General features: G+C 41.0%; 1 protein-coding gene and 1 long non-coding RNA gene across 3 annotated transcripts; one reads left to right on the top strand and one right to left on the bottom strand.

Moving 5' to 3' along the window:
* Window positions 1-6: 6 nt before the first annotated feature.
* On the top strand, window positions 7-810 carry LOC120109224 (uncharacterized). Its single transcript, XR_015967263.1, has 3 exons — window positions 7-145; window positions 261-317; window positions 699-810. It is a non-coding gene; the product is annotated as an uncharacterized LOC120109224 (long non-coding RNA).
* Window positions 811-16,066: 15,256 nt separating this feature from the next.
* On the bottom strand, window positions 16,067-19,648 carry LOC103711303 (zinc finger protein ENHYDROUS-like). Of its 2 annotated transcripts, XM_008797395.6 has the most exons (5): window positions 19,090-19,648; window positions 18,834-18,983; window positions 18,324-18,720; window positions 17,962-18,209; window positions 16,067-17,237 (listed from the first exon to the last, which is right to left on the bottom strand). In XM_008797395.6, the coding sequence occupies exons 2-5, from the start codon at window positions 18,976-18,978 to the stop codon at window positions 16,366-16,368; spliced, it is 1,662 nt and encodes a 553-aa protein (XP_008795617.3). In that variant the 5' UTR covers window positions 18,979-18,983; window positions 19,090-19,648; the 3' UTR covers window positions 16,067-16,365. The 2 variants fall into 2 exon arrangements, with proteins under 2 accessions (XP_008795617.3, XP_008795616.3); XM_008797394.6 differs by having other exon boundaries at window positions 18,834-19,647.
* Between the last annotated feature and the right edge of the window lie 3,252 nt (window positions 19,649-22,900).

Below are 22,900 nucleotides of genomic sequence, written 5' to 3'. Positions count from 1 at the left end.
AGTGGATGAATAAAATGGAGAGCTGCTATCATTAGTTTAACATCTGATTGACAAAGCAGGGCTATTCATGCTTTTCATCCTGCACGGCACAGATCTATGTGAGTTTTGACTATTGTTTCCAGTGAAATGGTCATGAGCAAACATGGTAATAATATTCTCTTGCTTGCTGGAAATGTTTGAATCGTTTCAAGTTTTTTTATAACCCCGTTTGATCTCCATTGACAAATCAATTGAGAACTAACTAATTTTTCGAGTTGCAGATGAATGATTCATTCATGGGAATCCAAACAAACTAATGATGCTTTATGTTGTTTCTGGTAATGTGCTAAGTTATATTTTTGTCCCCATTCGTATTCTTCCATTTCCTGCACTTGTTTTTAAATGAACTAATATTTTAAAAAGTTATATATATATTTTTAATTTTGTTATTTTATTCTTGATTTTTGGTTATCAGAACTCTTTCCCACCTCTTATTTGTTGAATTTTTTCCCCCTGAATTTACATTTCTTTTTTAAGAGAAGAAGAAGAAGAAACGCACTGACAACATGGACGTTTGTGAAATCTTAAAAATCTTGCCTTTGGAGCCGCGCCATTGGCTTGGACCGACTGTATTCAGCTAGTTTCTCGCTAGGCCAGTTTCGGTCTTCTGTTTTGAAAATTACTGATTCCATCTTGGCTTTCTTCTTTGCTGTTGTCAGAGTTGAGTAGAGCAGTGGCAGCTGTAACCAGAGTGAGGTGAGGATGGGGAGGAGAATTTGATAATGGTGGTGATGAAGACCGAGCATCAACGACAGCAAAGGAGAAGGCCTTCTTCTTTGCTGTTGTCAGAGTTGAGTAGAGCAGTGGCAGCTGTAACCAGAGTGAGGTGAGGATGGGGAGGAGAATTTGATAATGGTGGTGATGAAGACCGAGCATCAACGACAGCAAAGGAGAAGGCCTTCTTCTTTGCTGCTGTCAGAGTTGAGTAGAGCAGTGGCAGCTGTAACCAGAGTGAGGTGAGGATGGGGAGGAGAATTTGATAATGGTGGTGATGAAGACCGAGCGTCAACGACAGCAAAGGAGAAGGCCTTGATGCAATCTATGACCTTCGCATTGTGCATGTGATCCATGCAAGGCTGTGAGGACCATGAAATCAAGGGCCATCGATATGCATAAGCTGTGAATGAACTCTCTCTTAAACAGAACTTATAGTTTGGTATGATTGGAAGAATTGTTGCTTAATTAAATTGTTAGCAATGAGTCAAGTGTTTGCACAAGCTTATACCATTTAGACTGATCGTTCAGTTTATTTGAAATGAGAAAACTTCATAACAATTACTTTTGAGATGTGAGATACTTTACCTCCTAAATGCTACAAAAAAATATTCTAACCTCGAAAACGGTGCCAATTGGCTTTTGATCTTTGGTATAATTATCAAGATAGCAAGTTAGAACAACTCCGTAGCCTTATTGATTGTATGGAGAATGTAGTCATAATATGCACATGGTGTAAAGTGAGGACTTCAATCTCATCAACAAATTTAATAATCAAAGTTTGAAAAGCTAAAATTCTCCTAAAAGCAAATAGTAGGAGGCTCTGGTGATATTTATGTTAAATGACTAAACATCCTTGCCACTATTTTTTCTCTCTCAGCTAGCATATATTTATAGGATCATTGAAGAGTAATGCAATATGTGATAAACCATGGTACATATGTTTCACCCATCTTGTAACCCTTTCATATTAAATCCAACTGGCTCTTTTATTCTAGAAACTTCGAAAAGGAGTGTCTTCCTTCGAAGTGAAGCTCGACCATCCACTGGCTATTGATGAAGTGATGAAATGTGGAAATTTGATGAATAGCTCAGTCAGGTGATGTCGCTTCAGCCGGTAAGGTTAAGATAGAGCTCCACATATAGTTTATAGTTCAGCGCAAGGCTAGCTCTCATTTATGATATGCTAGAAAACTACCTGTCGGGCATTCTTCCTTGTGATTCATCTCGGTACCATCCTATCGACACCACGTACTTTTCTCATTCCAAGTGCTAGGACTCCCAAAACCCGAAGCAAGAGCTTTTCAAACTAGAGCCCAGAGCTAGAGTTGGTGCAAAAGCCCAAGCTAGAACTAATACTTTACTCAGAGCTTTAGCTTTGCTGTGAAACTCACACTCGAGCTAGAGCTCAAGCAATAGCGCCGTTTCTCAATTAGAGAAAACTGAAAACAGTGTCTCAATAGATTAGATTTGCTTCTTTTGCTCAGGGTGCGAGCTGAGTATCCTAACCAAAGAGACTACAATGGAGATTCGGTTAGGGGAGAAGAAGCAGGAGCTTAGATGAAGACACTTCCTCCTTCTCTCCCTTCTCGGATGGTGGTTTAAGAGTTTTGCCCTAGATCTGCATGCTTGTTTGCAGGTTCATTAGATCCTCAGGACTTTGATCATTAATTTTGGAGAAATCTTGAGGGGAACCGAGAAAGCCAACAAATCATAGAAATTTGGGGATTTTTTTCTGTTCTTAGGAGACCTACATTTGGTCACTATTGGATATGCAAACATGGTGGAGGACACATAAACCTCTCATAGTATGCGAAGCTAAAAAATGACCAAGATGTGCTCATAAAGCTTAATCAGCCAAATCATGTTTATTAGACTTGCTACAGTCTTGTTTTTTTTTTTTTTTTTTTCAATAATCAAAACTCCTAGAAACATTGCAATATCATTATTTTACTCGGAATTTGCTTTGAATTTAGGTACATTCTGTTTGTCTAGCATGCTTGAATACGTCGGATGGAATTATGGTTGCAAATGTTGTTTGTTTGGCATCTTCATTTAGGCCCTTCCATATGACATAACCTCTTTTGTTTGGTTAGTTGGAGTTTCGTAGATGTAATGAGTGTAGGCAACCCTTGCCAGGAAGCTATGAACCACAAGGAGATGAATCCTTCAAAACTGAAATTTCTGCCTGTGCTAAGGATACTTAGAGCTGAAAGATATGTTTCTCGTTCAGGTTTTATATTTTAATAGTTGGAAATATAACTCTTCTCTTGTTCGTAAATTGGAGAACATATTATGATATAGTGCTTGAGAGGTGATTCATTTGCGCTCTTGATAATTTTGTTTTGATATCACTGTACCAATGGGAATTATCGCTTTTGTTCTTTACTATTAGGAACAATACTTTGAAGCATGACCAATTATGTTACATTATAATATGTGAAAGATGAACAAATATTTGATCATCATTTTCTCTATAGTAGCAATTCTATAATACACAGGCTTCACATTTATATTTGTAGGACTTATGATGGAGCAGAATATTGATACGCTGTCCAACTGATGGAGAAAACCTTCACAGAAACAATTGAGAAATGTGGTGAAAGGGGCTAATCTCCAGCTCAATTTGTTGACTAATCAAGTGAGCTCCTATCAAGCCAAGGACGGTCTCATCAGTGGGTTTCTCAATGAACAGCTCTATTTAACCCTCCCTCCATAGTGTTTATAAGGTTGATGTGAAGTCTTGCCTCTTTGTTTTGTTAAGTCACGATACTTTTCTCCTATTGACTCATAATAGATTTCCTTCATATGCCATTCTATGCACCATTCTAGCTTCTTGAAAATATGAAATTTGGGAGGCTTGGAAACATGTACCTTTTTGATTGTTGTTATAGGTCCAATATTTTTAAACGCAAAAATGCTTATGTCCATCTCAATCGATATGAAAGGTTTATGAAATAACTTCATTCTCTTGTGCAAAATATTTATCTACTTGTATGCCTTCATTGAAACATATCAATACCTTCCACTCTTTATATGTGGACCATCTCCCATAAAATATTTTTAATTATGCATGAGCTTGCTCCTCTCGATCAAAGAAACCTTCCATGCTAATCTACTATGTATCATAAAAGTAGTTCTCTACTCTACAAGTTTAAATGTTTCCTATTTTCAAATATTTTGGCTCCATGTACTTCTCTGTTCATCATTTGAACAAGCTATAAAAGGGATTATATAGACTGCACAAGCATAACATCCAAGATGTCCAGAAGGTAACAAGTTGGTATCTCTCCAGATCCATTCACCAAAATACCTCTCTTTCGTTAGATACACACTTCTTATCAAATTTTTAAACTCATTCACTTTTCAACTCTTCAACCTCTTCAATTTTTGTCATTTGAACTTCTAAAACTTCATTTTCTTTTCTTTCTTCATATCATTTCCTCTAATTTCAATATCATAAATATTTTTTTTTTCTTCTATTGCATCTTCATCTGAGTTTTCTTTGTTCTATTTCCTCTAATTTCCTATATTTATAATTAATGTTATTTAGCTTCTCCACTTACAGTTGTTTCAAATTAATTACCTCCATTGGAGTCCATCCTCAGCACATGAACCAATCCGCCAATTACTTTCTTCTTCCTTCTTGGCCTTCCCCTTGCAAAGACGCAAACACCACTGAACCTTCTAATGAATCTCTGATACAATGTAAAGAGTAAGACTACTCTCAAAATATAGCTAGACACTTTAGACTACACATCTTGAATTGTAGTAGAAAAACCAAATAAAAATAACAATAAAAACAAGATAGAAAAGGAATGAACACTCAACCTCCATCAAACAAATAACATTATTATAGAATTTATTTGGAGACAATTAGTAGATTATTTGCTCACTTGGTTATCCCCTTCAAAATGGCTGATTTTAAGGATTTAAATAGATACAAAATGATCCTCTGTATATCCTTGCATAAATGCATTATTGTAATCCAAGGCCAAACATTAAATAAATACATAAACTCTATGAGACATCACTTAGAGACACTGAGAAACATGTTCTTGGACTCCATTAATTAGTACTAACTAATGTTTTGTTAAATTTAGTTTACTTTCCAACCGGTCCTTCAATCATTTTTATTCAAGACAGTTCCTCTTCTTAGTATATACCTACATTCATGAAAGAAAAAAAAAAGATGGATTAACATTAACACTTAGAAACTTGAAATTTAGAAGGCTTCCATTATCCCTATACTCATTCACCAATAATGAAATTAGAAAGCTTCCATTATCAATCATGGGGTCTTTTCTTGCCTTTAATTGCTCTTTAAGTTCTTAAGTGCAGTGAATGAAAAATAAGGTCATTCAATTCTTTTCTTTCAAGATGGTTTCTCTTCACAAAAGAACAAAAGAAAACTTAACATTAATACTTAGTAAACTTGAAATTTAGAAAGCTTTCATTCTCGATGTACTAATTCATATATATTCAATAAAATAGCTGCAAATACAGTCACGAATGATTTCATTCTCATTCACTCGCCCTCTATTTTGTAAGCAAAGAGAGGTAATTTTATTGTACCTTCTCCTGTTGATGCCAGCCCTGTGGGAATACTTCTTTTGTACATGGTGTCAACTAAGCAACCCATATCACCTCCTAAGACTCCTTGTATTCAAGCCAATATTGTGTTAGTGGATTGTGTCAGAACTACCTCCAACTTTCATACTTAGGGGCCGCTGAGCTAATTTTTAACTAAATGAGTTGGGCTTATACCCAGTTTGTCTTGGGGCTTTCTAGTTTCTATTTAAGCTTTGTTTCAAAGAGATTGGGATCATGTTTTAAAGAGAGCAGGATTTGCCGTCATGATATTGTTTAATTTGGCACATCATATGCCTTTAGGCAAGTATTGAAGAGTTCTTAAGCTGCTTTACATTCTCTAGGAGATTATACTCGTCAAAAGAAGATTGTTATCCGAGCTATTGCCATATTCTTCTATTAGGGCATCAAATTCATAGAGAAACGTGGATGTTTCCTTCAAAGCAGGACATAGCAGGTAGAGGTACATTAAGAATGAGGCTTTTAACGGTCAAGAAGACAACATCCCTTGAGCTTCATTTAGTTTCTAGACGAGTACACCGCAGACATGGAAATTTAGATCTTTGATCCTTGTAAATATGTGGAATCAAATCTTATTGGTACTGTCATGAACTTATCAGAGTGCATTGTGGAGGTTTTGGGCACTTGGCACGGATACTTGAGACACTATAGTGTCATGCCAAGTCTCCAAGCAGTATCAATTCTGGTCTTGAACCTAGTCTGTGGCTAGTCCATTTGGACTTCGCCCAAATAGACCCAACCTACTTGGTAAGCCCTTACCGAAATTAGGTTATGCAAGACACATGTCACAGCAATTGCTGAGCAAGACTGGGGATAAGACTAGTTTATGCACTTGGTCTACTATTACATTACCCTCTAAGCATATAGCATCCACCCATGTCCAATGTCCCACTCGCACATCATTTCATTCTGGTATGATATGAGGATCCGTACGGGTGTATGTTTAGTCCAACATTGGCTATGCACTGTGTAGGTCTTGGGTACTTATACATGGCCAAAGAACCCAAATAGTACCTTCAAGCTAGTCTTTTTGGATAAAGTCTTTGGTTGTAACAAATAGTATCAGAGCAGATCCAGTCCATGACTTATGTCGATTAGGGAATACTGCAGCACGGGCCCATTGTGGCTGACCACAAGCCAAACGTGATGCTTGTGATTAGATTTGAATCTTTAGCCTGAAATTTTCATCAATGCTTAAACTGGTGGAGTATGTGAGGATCCATCGGCAATGTGGGTAAATCTTGGATTCTTATACAAGTCTAAAGAACCCAAATAATACCTTATGAGGTCCTAAGTAATAACATATGATACAATATGTGAGGTTTGCCATGCTAAGCAATGATATAGGAATATCTATGCACATATCTGGAAAAATGGCCTCATCAATTACCAAAAAGACAAGAAGTTATCATAGAATTAGATGCAACTTGGCTTCAATCCTGCCATAAAATATTTTTAGATTCACTTCTAAATGTCTGACCTAACATTAGATTGCCCACCGGTGGGTGGTATAGGACCCATTTGCAACCTTCTCATAAACTAACTAAAGAAACACTTATAAAAACCAACTACTTCAAAAGCACCATGGAGCCATCAACGTAGAAAAGAGGTCCAGAATTTTACATTTTATGAAACCAACTACTTCAAAAACAGCATGGAGCCATCAACCTAGCAGGAGGCCCATAATTCTTTATTTTCCACTCAAATCAAGCATCCAATGCAACCACTTTGGACACCCATAGTAGGCCTCCTCTCTTTGGGCCATCATGAGCTCAACCGCCTTTAATGGCATTAATCATGCATAATTATAGGTCAGAATATTAGTTTTAATTTGCAAATAAAAAAGGAAAAGAAAAAAAGAAGGCATTTGGGAAAGAGGAATCCTTCAAAGAATGCGTGGGAGGCCATTGGGGATCAATATGAATTTTGGAGTTCTCCCAATCGTATCCCATTTAAATGTCATTGACAAGTAGGGTGGCAACGATATGATAAGTTGGACCAACACTTTCCATTAAATCTTGGAAACAAGATCTAACATTTAAAAAACAATGATCAAGCATCCGAATTGAAGATCCATAGTGTTAAAGACGGTTTACAGTATAAAAAAATGCTACTTAGAAATCAAAATTTATGTATTTTGGTGATCTCCAATTTATCGTAATCGAGCTCATATATATTAAGTTTCGGATTGACAAGGTTGAGGCCAGACACAAGCGATCATGATAAATGGAAAAATGGCTTAAGAGATAGATGTGTTGGTAAGTAGCTGATTTCTATTGGGTTTTCATGGCAATTTCAGGTGGCAAATTTAACATTGCATTGTGTTTTTTTTAAACAATTATAGGCACATCATGAGAATGAGCTTCCGGTTAGATATGCTCGACACATACCTTTTGCAATTTGAACTTGTGTTTCCGATGCCTGCTGCACTGTCAAGTGCCTTTAGAGGTAGAACCTTGCGCCTATCCTTTGCCTTTTTTTAATCCCTTCGTCGTAATGTGAGCCAATTTCTTTCCTTTTCGCTGAAGGTTAAAAAAACAAAAAAGCTTGCTGGCTAGCGCTATAGGGAAAAAACCTCTCTTTTTTTGAGAAGAGCTTGCGCACTAGCATTCCTTCTCCCGATCGGAGACTAGAGAGGTCTTTTTGCTTGAATCGGGAATGGTGGGACGGATTGCCCTATGTCACTTCCTTGCATCAACAGGAAAGTGCTAAGACCGGCCCTTTCATTTTCCCGGGAATTTTGGCATAGATTGGATTTCCTTTTCTACGAAATGTGACATTTGAGCGTTTTATCGGGATTTTTTTTTGGTTGAAATTTTGCAGCTATTTGTTCCTTTTTTTTTCCTTTTTTTTTTCCTTTTTTTTGATTGGCCAAACATATGTCTAAGCATCCATTCTATGGATTTCTGGCACATTTGCTGTGCACACAATTGCTGTTCTCTATCTTTCCTCTTCCATTGATTTTTTCTTTTATGGGTCATGGGACCGTGACGATCTTGGCTAAACATATCATTACGGGTTTTGGGAGTGTGACAAACTTGGCTAAATATATGATTTCCTTATTCTTTGGCCAGTTTATTGAGCACTATGATTGAACTAAAACTAGAATCTAAGAAAAATGTCTTTGAGCACCATGATTGAGGCCATAAAGCTTGACTCGATAATAAGATCTGATGGGGGAAATATTAGGTACCTCGATTTCAGACTAGATCTCTCCCTTTACCTTGGATGTAAGCCGAAGAGAACTATCTCGACCATAGCCAAGCAGCCGACCATCCAATGCGAACTCCTCGGCCCCAGCCGAAGAGCCGATCGACCGGAGTCATTAGCCAAGCAAGACAATTGGCACGAGTCGACAAGAGCTGACTGTCCCAACAACCGACAGCCTTGGCAGTCTGCAGCAGCGGCATCGCATCCTACGCCCTACTAGCGCACTTTGCTGCCCATGTGAACTGGCACCCACACTGCGGCCGTATCACTGGCATTGCTTGGCCATCATTGCACACTACATCGGCTCAAGTAATGACAAACTGGCTTTCCTATATAAGGAGAGCACCTCGGGGACCTCAGGTTTGCAATATATATGCAACCCTATTCACAGAGCGACCCTCTGTTGAAACTCTCTTCCTTCCATACTGTTGCTCCGTTGTTTTGACTTAGGTATTGGATGGTCCCCCACTGAAAATTCTCTGGCAAGCGGATTTCTTGCAGGCTACCTAGCAAAGGAGACCAGCACGTAACACCTCAACTGGCCTGTTCAGTCGTCTCTAGCCTACCTTAGAGTTGTTTGGCTGTATTCCCACCTCAGTCCGTGTTCTACGGTAATAGATTGGTGCTAGAATGAGGGATTGAACCTTTGCTAGAAGTTGCAAGGAATCCACGGCACAATGCATGCTTTGCAATGCCGTGCTTCGACCTCCCAAAGGTTGTTGCAGAGCCCTGAACCTGCTCCACCAGAGCAGTCGATTGCGCCTAAAGATAATGAGCAGTTTAATGTGCTCACTCAACATGTGCAGATGTTGACCGCGGCGGTCTAGAGCATGCATCAGGCAATGGTGCGACCAGTTCAACTAGAATTCGGTCAGTACGGCCCCCATTCTTAGTCACGGCACACCACATGCCTCAGGACAACTACCGCTCTGAGGACCAGAATCCCGAGCGAGCGTGTTAGAGTCGACATGCCAAACAAAGCGACCCCATCCGGAATGGGAGACAATGCACTCCAAGCCCCTATTCTGGTGGGACTCCATCCAGATCCTCTTGCTTGTTCGTCCCATGGAGCCCCTGCCTCAGTGTGATGTCTACCTCGATAAGAAGATCGAGAAAATAGACCGCCAGATTCAGACCCTCGGCGGAGGAGGCCAGCATCCGACATCTTAACTAGCTTGATCAGTCATCTCCAGCCGACCTCAAGGTCCTCCGAGCTGTATCCCACCTTAGTTTAAGTTCTACGGCAACAATATCTAATTAATCGAGAGAAGGGGGGGGGGGGGGGGTGCGAAATATAGTTTTCTTTTCTCGTGTTGCTTCTTAGAGTGGTTGTGTTTGGAATCCCACCAAAAAAGGTTGTGCTTGGAGGGATCATTTTGGATCCTAGCTCTTGGGACTTGGAGGGATGTGGCATGAAATTAATCTCATGGGATACAGAAGGCCTAGAAACCTAATTTGCACTTTGCCAACTAAAGCTTCTTTTGCAACGTCAACGATTGGAGTGTGCAATAGCTGGTTCGAGATCTGTGCAGATGGATGAAAGAAAGTGTTAGGATGCTTTGAGATCAATGCAAGATCTGTGTAGGTGGATAAAGAGTTCGAAGATCTTCGAGATCTGTGCAAGGCGCAATCTAATGGTTGATGTCATTAAAGAAGATCAATTATTCTTTCACGCGAAAGATACAAACAAAACCCATTTGGTAGAGCTAAAGGACTAAGGGTTCGTCTAGTTGGAGGTAATCTAGTATGGAAAAATAAATCTCGTATCGAGTTAACATGTTTGGTAGGAAAAGAAGATGAAAGTTGTGGTAAAATAAATGATGGATCCAATGCCTATTTTGCTGAAAAAGAAGGTAAAACAAATACCACCAAAGGAGTAGTATTTCTTTTTCCATACTAGATTACCAAGTGGGGGTAATCCAAAATTCTTCATGTTCTATGAAGCTGTAAGATTAGTGGAACTATCATTCTTGGACTCTGCTCCACTAAGACCTTATCATAGGCTGATCGCTTGCTTCATTGGGTCCACTATATTCATTTGGCTTGTACCTTAGTGTTTCAACTTGCACTTTTCTTGGCACATTGACCTTTAGATCACAATCAGTCTGGATATGGTGTAAACAAATAGTAAACCATTACGATTCAAATATGCAAGATCAGTAAATCTAACGCAAATAATATTTCAGAGTCTACTAATATAAAAAACTAGGCTAAGGACAATAAATAAAAAAGCTAGGTGCAAATAGGTGTTGGGTGCAATGCATAATAATGGTTTTTTTTAATATGATAAAAAGGATAAGTTTAAACTTGGAACTAAAATAACTTACTAATCATCCAATCAACTAAATATCAATTAAGCTTTCAAAAGAAAAAAAAATTACCTCACAAAGAGCACTTTAGACCATTACTTAACCCTCTAGGAAAACATATGCCAAAAATGGAATCAACACTTCCAAATTAGCTAGATAGGCTTCAGGTGCTAATTAGGCACTAATTTGGTGCAATGTGGCACCAATTGCTAATGTGGTATTACCATGGCATCAATTGCGAGGCAAAGTTGAATCAGGTCGACAGGTTGGATAACGGCCAAAGTAGGTTGGATCTGATGGATTTGAACCTAGATCCATAGGGCGGCTTCCTACCAGGTCGGGGTCGGATCTAGATTAGATTACGATCTACTTGGGGCTTCCTTCCTTGCGAAGCCTCAAATCCCAAACCATAATCATGGGGCAATGGCGATGAGTGGGCAGCATCAAAAGAGCTTAGGGCAGGGAGGCGGTGGCCCTCTAAAGATCAAGGCCAAGGGCAAAGACCGACGATGTCTCCATGGCGGCGATGAGAGTGCAGCATTGACAAGAAGGATGGAGATTGGTGTACAGTGGAGGAGAATAGTGGAGAGAGGTTTAGATCACTATTAGATAGGGTGAAGCTAGGAAGAGACAAGTGAATCTCGGCAGAGAATTGTGAAACTTAGTGGAAAGGTATGGATTGTGGTGGAAGGAGAAGATTACAATTATGAAAGGCGCATAGTGTGAAGATTTGTGTATTTAGTCTCATATTGATTATTCACCAGAAAGATCTTGAGTGCTTAAATAGGACTAAGAAACTCTAAAATATACTTTCTAATTAGTTATTTTGGGTAAGATTTTGAGTTGTTACAAATGGTATTAGAGTGAACCCAGGCCATGACCTATATGAACTAGGGAATACTGCAGCATGGGCTCATTGAGGCTGATCATAGGTCGATCGTAATGCTTGTGATTAGATTTGAATGGATTTGAATCCTCAGCCCGACGAGGACTTCAGAGCTACGGTGAAGAGAGGGCAATTCGGTCGATGTGGGGCTAGGGATGGGGTCGAAAGAATAATGCTGAGGATGTGGGCCTCAATCTAGGTGGTAGTAAGGCAAAGGAAAAGGAGTTAGAGAGGAAGTCCAAGCAGGAGAAGGGATTAGGGTGGCGACCGTTCCTGGAGATCGATGCGGTTGTGAGGCAACGAGAGGGCTCTAGCGAAGGGGCGGCTGGCCACCGATTGCCGAGATGGAGATGGGGATGACAAAGAAACATAGGATCGGCGAAAAAATAGGGGAGCAAAATTTGCCTCTCTTTTTTCCCTTTCTTTCTTTCTTTCTTTTTCTCTCTCTCTCTCTCTTTTTTTTCTTTTTTTCTTCTTCTAGTGATTAGTTGTGGAATGGTACAGTGGCATGGCTCAATGGCGGTGGAGCATGGGACGGAGGGTGGTGGCGGCGGCGGAGCTGATACCAACTAATGCAGATCTAATAGAGAGAAAAAAAGAAGAGGGGAGAGACGAGGAGGAGAAGAAGAAAGGAAGCGGTAGAAGAAGAGAGAAAGCCGGAGAGAGAGAGAGAGAGAGAGAGAGAGAGAGAATTCTCAATATCCTGTAATCTTAATTATTCAAATTGTATTCTCAATCAACATAGCAATAGATTTATATAAATAATCTAAAATTATAATAAGTGTCCGTATAAAACTAAAATATTGGAGACCAAATAAAATTCTAATTATAGGGTCCACAAAATTCTAATTTCAAAGTCCACATAAAAATATATTTTTTTTCAATTTCTGCACGTCTAATTTCTTCATTAATAGACAGTCCTCCATTAAGAAGCAATTGAACCATGCAGAACTATATACTAATAGATTTTTAGAACTTCGGTCAACCCAATCCACCCAATCAGGTCTTAAAATGTTGCTTCTTTCCCAGAAGCCCACAAGTCGTCAAATATGGAAGCGGGGACGACCGAAGTTTCTTTCACTAATTTCCCCTTGCTATTTGTGGGGTCATCACCATACCTCGGCCTTCCGCGGCTCCAGGGGTAAAAGCTCAGGCTCTTCCCCCTGCCAATTCCATACGCCTCTCCTTGATGACCCTCTTTAGTCGATCAACGACGCAGGCATAACTTTAACTATGTGAAAGAGAGAGTACGTACGTAGAGAGGCACTGAGCCCCACCTCTTCCTTCATCAATGATCCAGTAGTCCTCACGTTACTCCAAATATTAGACCGCTCATCCGGATTGGCCCATGAGTTTCCTATGCATTTCGTGCAATGAGACACGCCCCATTGGCCATTGTGACGTATCCTCTGCATGTTGTTATATTAATACTTGGAAGAATTATTTATTTCATCAAGTCCGGGCGTAGCCCATGACTTCATGGATAAGTTTAAGAACTATTATGCTTGCTATATTAAACATGCTGTTTTGATGATTTCATTTATAAATGCTTGCAGGTTAGTTTACTTTGATGAGCTCTCTTTGATTATATATATATATATATAACAAAAAGAGTTTATAAAGCATTGATGAGCACAGTTTCCGAAGTCCTCTTCATGGAAGGCTCTACGGACAACTTTCGTGCAAAATTTTGGAGTAGGACGACAGCATGCGTGCTTTGCTCATGGCAGCATTTCTCGTATACAAAATGAAATATGAAATTTTGCAAGCTAATCCTCTCATCTTTTGACATCCATATCTTTGGATGTGTCCTTCTCGTGGTAGAATCATATGATAGTAATTTAACTAATAAATCTTAGACTATGATGCATGTTTAATTTTGGACAACTAGCCTATAGCTGCATGACTGCATCCCTTTGCCATAATTAATTATACCTCAATTATTATTTGATTATTATTCGTATTTTTTATTAGGAGATTGCATAGAGGATTTGACACCAAGGCTACAGAGTTGATGAATTGTAAGTAACTTGCTAGAGCCCGCATCATGTTGGTAAATATAGATTTAGTTTCTCCAACTTGGAACCACATAATATAATAAAACGAATACATGTCATGGAGGATGCCTGCAATATAGTTTTTACTCATTTTTTAAAACTATTTTTAAAATACAATATAGTAATGTAATAAGTTACAATAAACAAAAGGATTTAATAGTCAAATTTCTATTGTATATTAAACAAAATTTCAATGATGGTTGAACAAAAACTCTCATCATTAATTTACAAACTCACATCATTAATACTTACATCTACATGATGAGCATAGCTCTACACGAGTTGAGCTTCCATGGAGAAACTTTTATCATTATTACTAACATAATGAATACAAACCTCGCATGATGTATGATAAACGATTTTTTCTCCTTCTTCAGTTGTTCTTAAAATACAATATAACAATGTAACAAACTATAATAAATAAAAAATTTTAATATATAAATTTTTATTGCATATTAAGTAATAAATTTAGTAATGACCAAGCAGAAAACTTTCATCATTAATACCGGCATCAGTACTGTCGAGCCTATGCAATGTGCATTGTACGGTTTTTTCTTCCTTTTTCAAATATTATTAAAATATAATACAATAATTAAATATATTACAATAAATAAAATATTTCAAATATTATTAATATCTGTTGCATATTTAATAATGGCAGAGCCTATTAATAATGACATTATGGATATTGGCATCTATATGGCGTAGGAGAGCTCTATACAAGAGGATTGCCTTCATTGTATATACACACACAAACATATAACCATATAACATGCATGTGGATGGGGTGCAGTGTTTTTTTTTAATTGCAATATAGAATAAATATGATAGAATAGATAATAGAAATAGAATAGAATAGAATAGATATAAAAGCCTAATTATTATCCAAAATAAAAAAATGATCGATGACAACATTAATACAAGCTTACAAATGACGAAGGAGAGGTCAAGCACAAATTGAACCTCCAAGTTAGTTATATACAATAGATAACAAATTTAATATAATGCGCCAATGAAGGAAGATGAATTTAGCTAAAATTCATGTACACAGTACCTCGGGGCACCTAAGATTCATTATACAACTCGAAAATGAAATATCCATTCAACTAGTTTCCTAGTTGTCTCCACAACTGATCTAGCATGCTGTTTGGGGTTGTGTCTTGCACTGTTTTGCTTTCCATGCATGATGCTCAACTACAATATCTGCTTTGGAACCCAAGTTTTGCACCATCCTTGAACGCTTGTAATAATATACACTTCCACTTTCGCCTACAAATGATATAATCTATGCATGATCTAGTGGTGGATTCATAAATATACACTTCCACTTTCGTGAGGCCCACTCGTATTCTTCCCTTTGACAAGCAGGGATGCATCTATTAAAAAATAAATGTTCAGAAGCTGAGGAGCAGGTGAACTGACAAAGCTTAGCCTTTTATGATCCTGGAGTAGTCAAGCTTCCGACACCACCTTGGATGCCGCACCCTCTCTTCCATCTTAGCAGCATTACCATCCATATCCACATCTGTGTCACCTCCCACTCTTAAGATATGCCCTCAAGAGTTTGTTATACACTGGGTGCATTCCAAGGCCTGCATTAGCGTGGACATGAGAGTTGGAGCACGGCAAAAAGGAAAAGAGATGGTTCGCAACTGTATAAAAATTTAGCGATGGAAGTAAATGAGAACCGAGACTCTGCTCATAAGAGGAAGGACAGCTTATTGTACAACGACGATTTATACTTAAAAAAGGGTACACACTACTCAGTTTCAGGCGTTCCCGTGTCTCCCTGCCTTGGTCCTATCTCACTGTTTCCGAGTGACCAAAAAAAGGGAAACATCGTTCCTTGTCCTCATATCTCCTGAGTCCTGAGCTTCCAACACACAGCACGGTTTGAAAACCAAAGACGAGACCACCTTGGCGTTACCATTCCCACAGTGATGGGCCACCCCACTGCAGCCATCATAGCTATCTGTGCAGCCTCGTTGCCTGTGTTAAATTCATCGCCAAGTCCAAGTTCCCAGAATAACAAAATAATTAGAGAGAGAGAGACGTACGCATAAAGACAGAAAACGCCGGTTCCAAGGAACTCGTGGACCTAAATCTCAGTCTCTCTCCCTTCGAATTCTGGGTTTTTCTCTGTATGCAAAGGTGGCCATGTCCACCTCCCATCTCAGTTCAAATGGAAATCTCTCTGGAATCCACAGCCAGGCAGCCACATATAACCTATCCATACTATATTTATATAAAATATATTTTAAATCTAGATGGCAAAACAAAATACAAAAGCTATTTAAGAACAAAAAAAAAAGAGAGGCAGAAATGAACAGCTCTAAGCCCTCTAACCTGTTTGGCTCCTTCCTAACAAAAGAAAAAGAACATAGACTGAAAGAAACTAGCAAAGAAAAAGGGAATGTTCTCGGTCCGTCGATCTCCAGCATCTAAAAATTGTCCCACTGCTCACTGAATTCCCATAGCTGCTGCACAAATGGAAGGGGAAAGAAAGGGACCAAAACCCATTGGAGTTCATTGCAAGTGCCTACAGAATGGCAGGGCTGTTGGGCTTCCTCTCCGCTCCCTCCCACGCCTTCCCCGGCGAGCTCCCTCTCCCAAAACGGCCAGCGGAAGCTGCTGCAGCTGCGCCGGAACCCATGTCGAGGCCGCCTCCAATGGAAGTGATCAATGCCGATAGTCCACCGGTGGCGGGGCCACCTACTGGTCCCATCCCCAGTCCCAGAAAGTCCAAAGTCGCCGGCTTTGGCCCGAACAACGGCGGCGCGCCCATCATCAAGTCCGGCAGCCCTGCGGCAGCGGCGGCTGTGGCGCTATCATAGGGAAGGCCGAGTCCGAGCCCAGCTGACAGAATTGAGGTGGGCTCCGGCTCCAATTGTTGCTGCTGCGGGCGCCAATGAAAGCCACTGTCATTGAGGCCGTCCGGGTGCCCGGCAGTGGAGGTTGCGAGCCCAAAGCCACGGAGGAAGGAAGAGCTGCTAGTGGCGGCGGCGCCCATCTGGGCGGCCTTCTGCAGCAGGGCGGTGGCGGACATGTGCGGGGACGGCGGCCGCAGCGGCGGAAGGAATGGGCGGCGCTCCTGAGGTGGCTGCGAGAAGAGGGAGGCGGGGCCATTAGTGGACAGACACAGCGACGGGGCCTCCGTGGCGAGGGAGCGGTCGGTGCGGCTCATTGCGCCAATGAGGTCGGAAAAGGTGGTGCTCTGCGCCGCGGTGGTGGCGGAGGCCGAGGCAAAGAGGCTCGCAAACACGCTGGTGCTACTGCCGCTGCTACTTCCCCCACTGCAGCTTGTCGTGCCGCTGCTGTTGTTGCTGCCAATGGTGATGGAGGACGGCGGGGGCGGGGGCGGCGGCGGCGGAGAAATGTACTGCAGCATCCCGGCGGGGGGCTTCTCCGGCTCTGCGAGGATAAAGCACGAAATTAGGGCCAAAAAAGTTAGCTTCTTTTCTTCTGAAAAAAATCGATTTTTTTTTCGCACTACAGCAAGGGGAAAGAAAGAGAAAGAAAAGAGGGGGCCAGAAAGAGGAGCAATGATGCTTTTATTTCGAGTAGAAGTGGGGTGGTGGCGGTGGTGGTGGGGAGATCTCCATGGCTGCTTTTCATTTGGATTCATCCCTCTATTTCATTCCTGTCATCTCTTTCGAGACTGCAGAGATGGAAAGCTCCGTCCGGAAAACGATAGCAGATGGAAAGTTTTAATCAGAGAAGACCTTTTGGAAAGGAAAAACACACACACAACACCGCCCCAATCCCCACCTCCTCCCTTTTCTCTCCATCTAGACCTCTCTCTTTAGTATTTGCTCTCTTCTCCCTCTCTCTCTCTCTCCCCTCCTCTCTTCTTCCACTTGGATAGCATCCGACGAAAGAAAGGACTTCTCAAAGAGCATTACCGACAAAAGACTCCAGCAACCACCGCCCGGGATCCCACCCAAGACGCGTTTTTTTTATTGCATCGAGAAGCAAATCCGACAAAAGCTCTAAGGAAACCTCCCCCATCCCCAACCCGGAAAAGGAGCGATTTTTCTTTCCTCTCTTTCGAATAAATAATTGCTCGAATAGTCCAAATTAGAATCGGAACGAGCATTGTTAAGGGTGATAATCCAAACAAAAGAAAGAGACCGACCTCGCTGCTGCTCCGGCGGAGCCACCAGCTGGCGCGACAACCCAGCCCCGGCCATCGCCGCCGGAGGCGGAGACTTCTCGGGAGCCGGCGGGGCCGTGGCCGGCGCCGGAACCTCCTTCCCGTCATCCTCCGCCTTCTGGTTCGCCGACGCTGCCGACGCCGAGGCGGCGGTGTTGTTCGTTTGCGACTTGGCACTCTCCTCCGCAAGCGCATCGCAGAACGCCCTGTGCGTGATAAAGCTATCCCTCCTGCCCCCAGAAGTACAAAACTTTCAGAGAAACAAAGAAACAATCGAATCGAATAGCTTTCGAAGGGCTAAAAATGGTAGCTTTGGAGGGAGGGAGGGATTGATGGATGAGTACCGGGAGAAGAGGGTGCCGCAGTCGCAGCGGTACTCGCGGGTGCCGCAGGTCTTGGAGTGGGCTTTCCAGTCCGACTGGACAGCGTATTTCTTCGAGCACTTGTCGCACTTCCACTTCTTCTCGCCATGCTTCCGGCAGAAGTGTTTCTTGATGCCGGTGAGGTCGCCGAGCGCCCGCGAGGGGTCGTGGTGGACGCAGCTCGGCTCCGGGCACACGTACACCCGTTTCCTCGGCTCCTTCCCCGTCCTCTGCCTCAGCTTCCACGGCAGGTTGTGCCCCCTTCGATGCAGCTGGAGATTCTGATCCCTCTGGAATCCTTTGTTGCAGATCTCGCACACGAACCTATTCGTCGCCATAAGCGTCTTCGGCGACAGCGCTATCACCTCCGCGTCCGGATCTAAAATCCCACAAAAACCAACCAAAAAACAGATAAAAATCCAATCTTTGGATTAGAGAAGAAATCCTTAGTCGCCCTTGGTTTCTAGTTTCGAGCTTGCTATCGAGTTTTACCTGGCATTCCGGGGAGATTGCGCTTCTTCTTGGCCGGAGCCGGGGGAGGCGGTGGCGCCTGCTGCTGGCCGGAGGAGATGCTAGCCTCGGCGGAGCCCGAGTTGGAGAAGGTCATCACGGAGGAATTCTCCAGTTCCACCGGCATCGCCGCTGTACTCCCAGCAGATATCTAGGGTTTTCTAGCTTCGATTCGAGCTTCCAAACAACAAAAAAGAAAGCACCACAAAAAAGAAAGACCAAAAGCAAAAAGTTTTACCAGCTACTAGTCTTCGATCACTGTTCCCAACCAAATCCACCCCACGAACTGGCCCTCGCTCCCAACAACCAGTCCACCCAGCCGGCGCCGCCAGCGCCGGCGCCGAGCTCGGTCGCTACGGCGGGAACCTGAACCAGCACCGGCCGCCGCCTAGATCGGGCCCCGGGCCTCTTTTACCGGCATCCGAAAGATCGGAGCGATGTCGGAAAAGCCCGATATCATCCCTTAGGTAGCGGACATTTCCGATCCGGGAATCCAGCTTAGCTTCGCTCCCACGCCAAAAACGCGTTCACTTTCCCGCTCCCTCTTCCTCGTCGACGCGTCCGAGACGCTTCCCCCGATGCGAAACGCTACCAAAATCGAGGTTTCGGCCTCCGCCCTGCCGGCGAGAGCTCGAGAGAAAGAGAGAGAGGCGGCCTTCTTCTTGGGCGGTTGCGAGAAATCCCAGTAGAGAGAGAAACAGAAGAGAGAGAACAAATAAAGCGGCGAGGAGAGAGAAAGAGACAGAGAGAGAGAAAGAGAGAGAAAAAGGAAGGGTGCCGTTAACTCGGGTTAGGTGCGGGGGGAGGTGGGAACCTGGGGTTACGACGTACCGGCGTCCGTTAGCGGCCGATGGAGCGATCACATCCGTCCACGTGTCAACAGATGCGGAATGCTGCAGCTCTCGGCATCTGTCCGAGAGGAAGGCAGGCTAAGTGCGACCTCGCTATTTTGTCGTGTAGTGATAGATTGTAATGACCCCTTTTTTTTAATTTGAAAATGGAGGACAGGGATGTCAGTTTGGGATTTGTGGGGGCTGTCTGGTGGGTGGTACAGGAAAGGCAACAGCTTGTGTGTCGAATTGATGGATGACACGTGGGTGTGTTTGCTCTTGGCAGCCAACTGCTTAAGTAATGGGGGATTAAATGACATTAGGGGGGTTGTAACAGAAGGTTAGGCTGGTGATGTAAGCAGCTCGCTTTCGTGACAAAAATCCAAGCTTTTGGTGTCCTCAATTGACCCTGAAATTAATTGCCTGCCAATTGTCTGCTTCACAACATGCCATTTTATTAACATAGCAAACATATCATGTAACCACGGTTGTATTGCGGCCAAGTGGACTTTAGCTGGGTCATGTGGCACAACATCTTGAGAGAAGGCTCCCAAGTTTCCCACAAGAAATCGTATTTTCATTTTTTATCTAAAAAACAAAAAGAAACTATTTATATATAAGAAAGATCCGACTATCTTCATAAAAATTGAAATATAGTTTTGTCTCAGTCAAACTTTAATTAATTATGTGTCAACTAACTTAGTTGGTAAATTTATAATGAATTTATGCTAATGTTTTTCCTCCTCGGTTTGAGGTGTCAGACAATAAATTTGTCGTTGGGTTTGATAATTCCATAATCGGATCACCGCCTTCGAATAGCTGGAAAAAAAGATAAGAGAAAGAAAAGGTAGTGTGAGTTCCGATATCTTAATCTTTAAAAAAATTTTACTACCATAATACTGTATGACTAAAAGAGGAAGATGCAGGGTATAACTGGAGCTACGGATTTTACCTTATTGCTAAGGATAGAAAATAAAGAGAATGAAATTTAAAGGATAAAAATAACGATAAATTAAAGATAAAGATAACAACTAATTATTTGATTGGTACAAGGCCCTCTCTTACAGACTATAACTTTGTATTTATATAATATGAAAAACAATTCAATAACCATTTATCTTCGATAAGAACAACATGCATCTAGATTTCATTTCTTTTGGCAGTTTTGGTAATTAACACTAATTGTCCTCCACTACCTATGTTATTGCAATGGTAAGATCCTATATCGCCTGCCAGAGAGTTTATGTATAACAATACTTGATTAGTATCAAGCTTGACATGATCGGTCCTCATTTTGTTTGCCCGTAAAATAGTTCATTCTAAATGTCACTTTCTTTATTTAGTCTATGAAATGACATCCTATACTGAAACACCTTCAAGTTGACTCGATCAACTTTTCTATATGGTGCTTGCCGCTTCAGCCTCAATTATCATTAGGATATTTATCGGTGAACTTATCATCATTGTTCTACCCTAGCTTTGCTATGTGGCTAAATATACATGTATCCCTTAGGTGCCATCATGTATACAACTAGTAACTTAGAGTTCGAATCCTATCATCACATGATTTTGAGAGAACTTTATTTTATCACAGTTCTCAAAAGAAAATTTAGTAATAACTCATTAATGCTATTTGAATATTATTTCCTATGCAAGTTCTGCACTCAAATTTTACAAGAGGAGAAAAACTCTTATTTATCCGTTATTGATTTTTTTTTTTTGCTCTAAAGCTTAATGGTATCCTAACCTGTCAAGAAAAGCCTACCAATTTGACTCGGTAGATAGCATTACACATTCAATTTTTGCAACTCCAAAATTCAATAGATATTGTTGTTATTGATCATTTGGAATGTGCAAAACATATTAGGCTGGGTTAACTACTTCTTAGTATAACATGGTTTGCAAGCGTGTAAATCATAGAAGTAGTCTTGCTAAACATGATCCATGTTGTTGTAATGTTTGACTACTACAATGCAAAAACCTATATGAATGCTCACCTTCAAATTAAATCTCTTTCATTATCCCGCCCTTAAGCCAATAATTCATGGCTCTTACTTTGTATGAACTCTTCTAGTCTCCTTTTAATAAATATCCTTTTTTTTTGTGCTTCCTCTTGCATAATTAAAGAAAATAATTCTATGATCAAAATAAAAATTTATCGAGCATTCATTATCAATTAGTTGGACATGCAGATGTCCCAAGCTAGAGAAAAAAGGATAAAAAAAAGATAAGACTCAACTCTAAGAAATTCATCTCATTCGATCTTTTCAATTTAAAGATCAAGTTCATCTTTTATGAATCTTATATATAAAGATCAAGTTCTAGATAATCTTAAACCAATGCGTCTATAACAAATTATTAAATCAATCAATAATAAATTGAGACTAGTCTCGGTAATCGATTTATATTTGGTTCTAAGAAAGCCATCTCCTTTTTTTTTTCTCTCACTTAAGAAAAAAATTGAAAGAGAAAAAACCATCCATCAAACATTCATCATCCTTATGTAACCATGTGCATTATGCAGTTCAGACCATCATCAGGTAAAATGTCGAAAACACCCTCAACATATCGTGAAGCAAAAGGTTCATTTCATGCCTCGAGGGCCATTTTTGTCTTTATACCCAAAGATTCTCCGCGACGCCTCGCACCACCGTCTTCTAAATCTATGGACGAAATATATCCCCACTGTACCGCAAACTTTTATTTACCAAAAAGTCCTCGAGGGACCAAATTATTATATTTCAACTCATCCTCTTGCAAAGGTGATAAAGATAGCTGCAGCGCTGCAAGGAACTGGATACAACCAAAAAGCCGGCAGTTTTTTTTTTTATCCCACCCTTCTCCATCATCATTGCTCATTGACCAAGGCTTTGTATATCTCCATCTCTTTCCTCTACCTTTCTCTCCTCATTTCTTTTTCCAAAACAATCCTCTGCTATTAGATTCGGTTCACTTAACCCTCCTCTTCCAGGAATAATTTATTTTGCTCCCTTAATTTATGATATATATCCTTTTCACTTTCTAGCTAGCCTTACTAGCTTCATCTGACTCTTTTTATGGATTAGTTTAGTGTAAGATTATGAATATGTTAATCATGGTGCAGACCTTAGGGGATTAGAATATTTACATAGATTAAGAAAATCCGAAGTCAGTAAAGATTACCTCGAAGTCTAGAAAGTACTGTGATCTAATCATTATTATAACATTATTTTCTTGCAT

This window comes from Phoenix dactylifera, chromosome 7 (genome assembly GCF_051530095.1).
Source record: "Phoenix dactylifera cultivar Ajwa chromosome 7, Ajwa_hap1_PhDact_Kaust_v1.1, whole genome shotgun sequence".
Taxonomy (NCBI): Eukaryota; Viridiplantae; Streptophyta; class Magnoliopsida; order Arecales; family Arecaceae; genus Phoenix; species Phoenix dactylifera.
The sequence above is the reverse complement of the archived record's forward strand: the minus strand, read 5'-3'. Positions and strand labels throughout refer to the sequence as shown.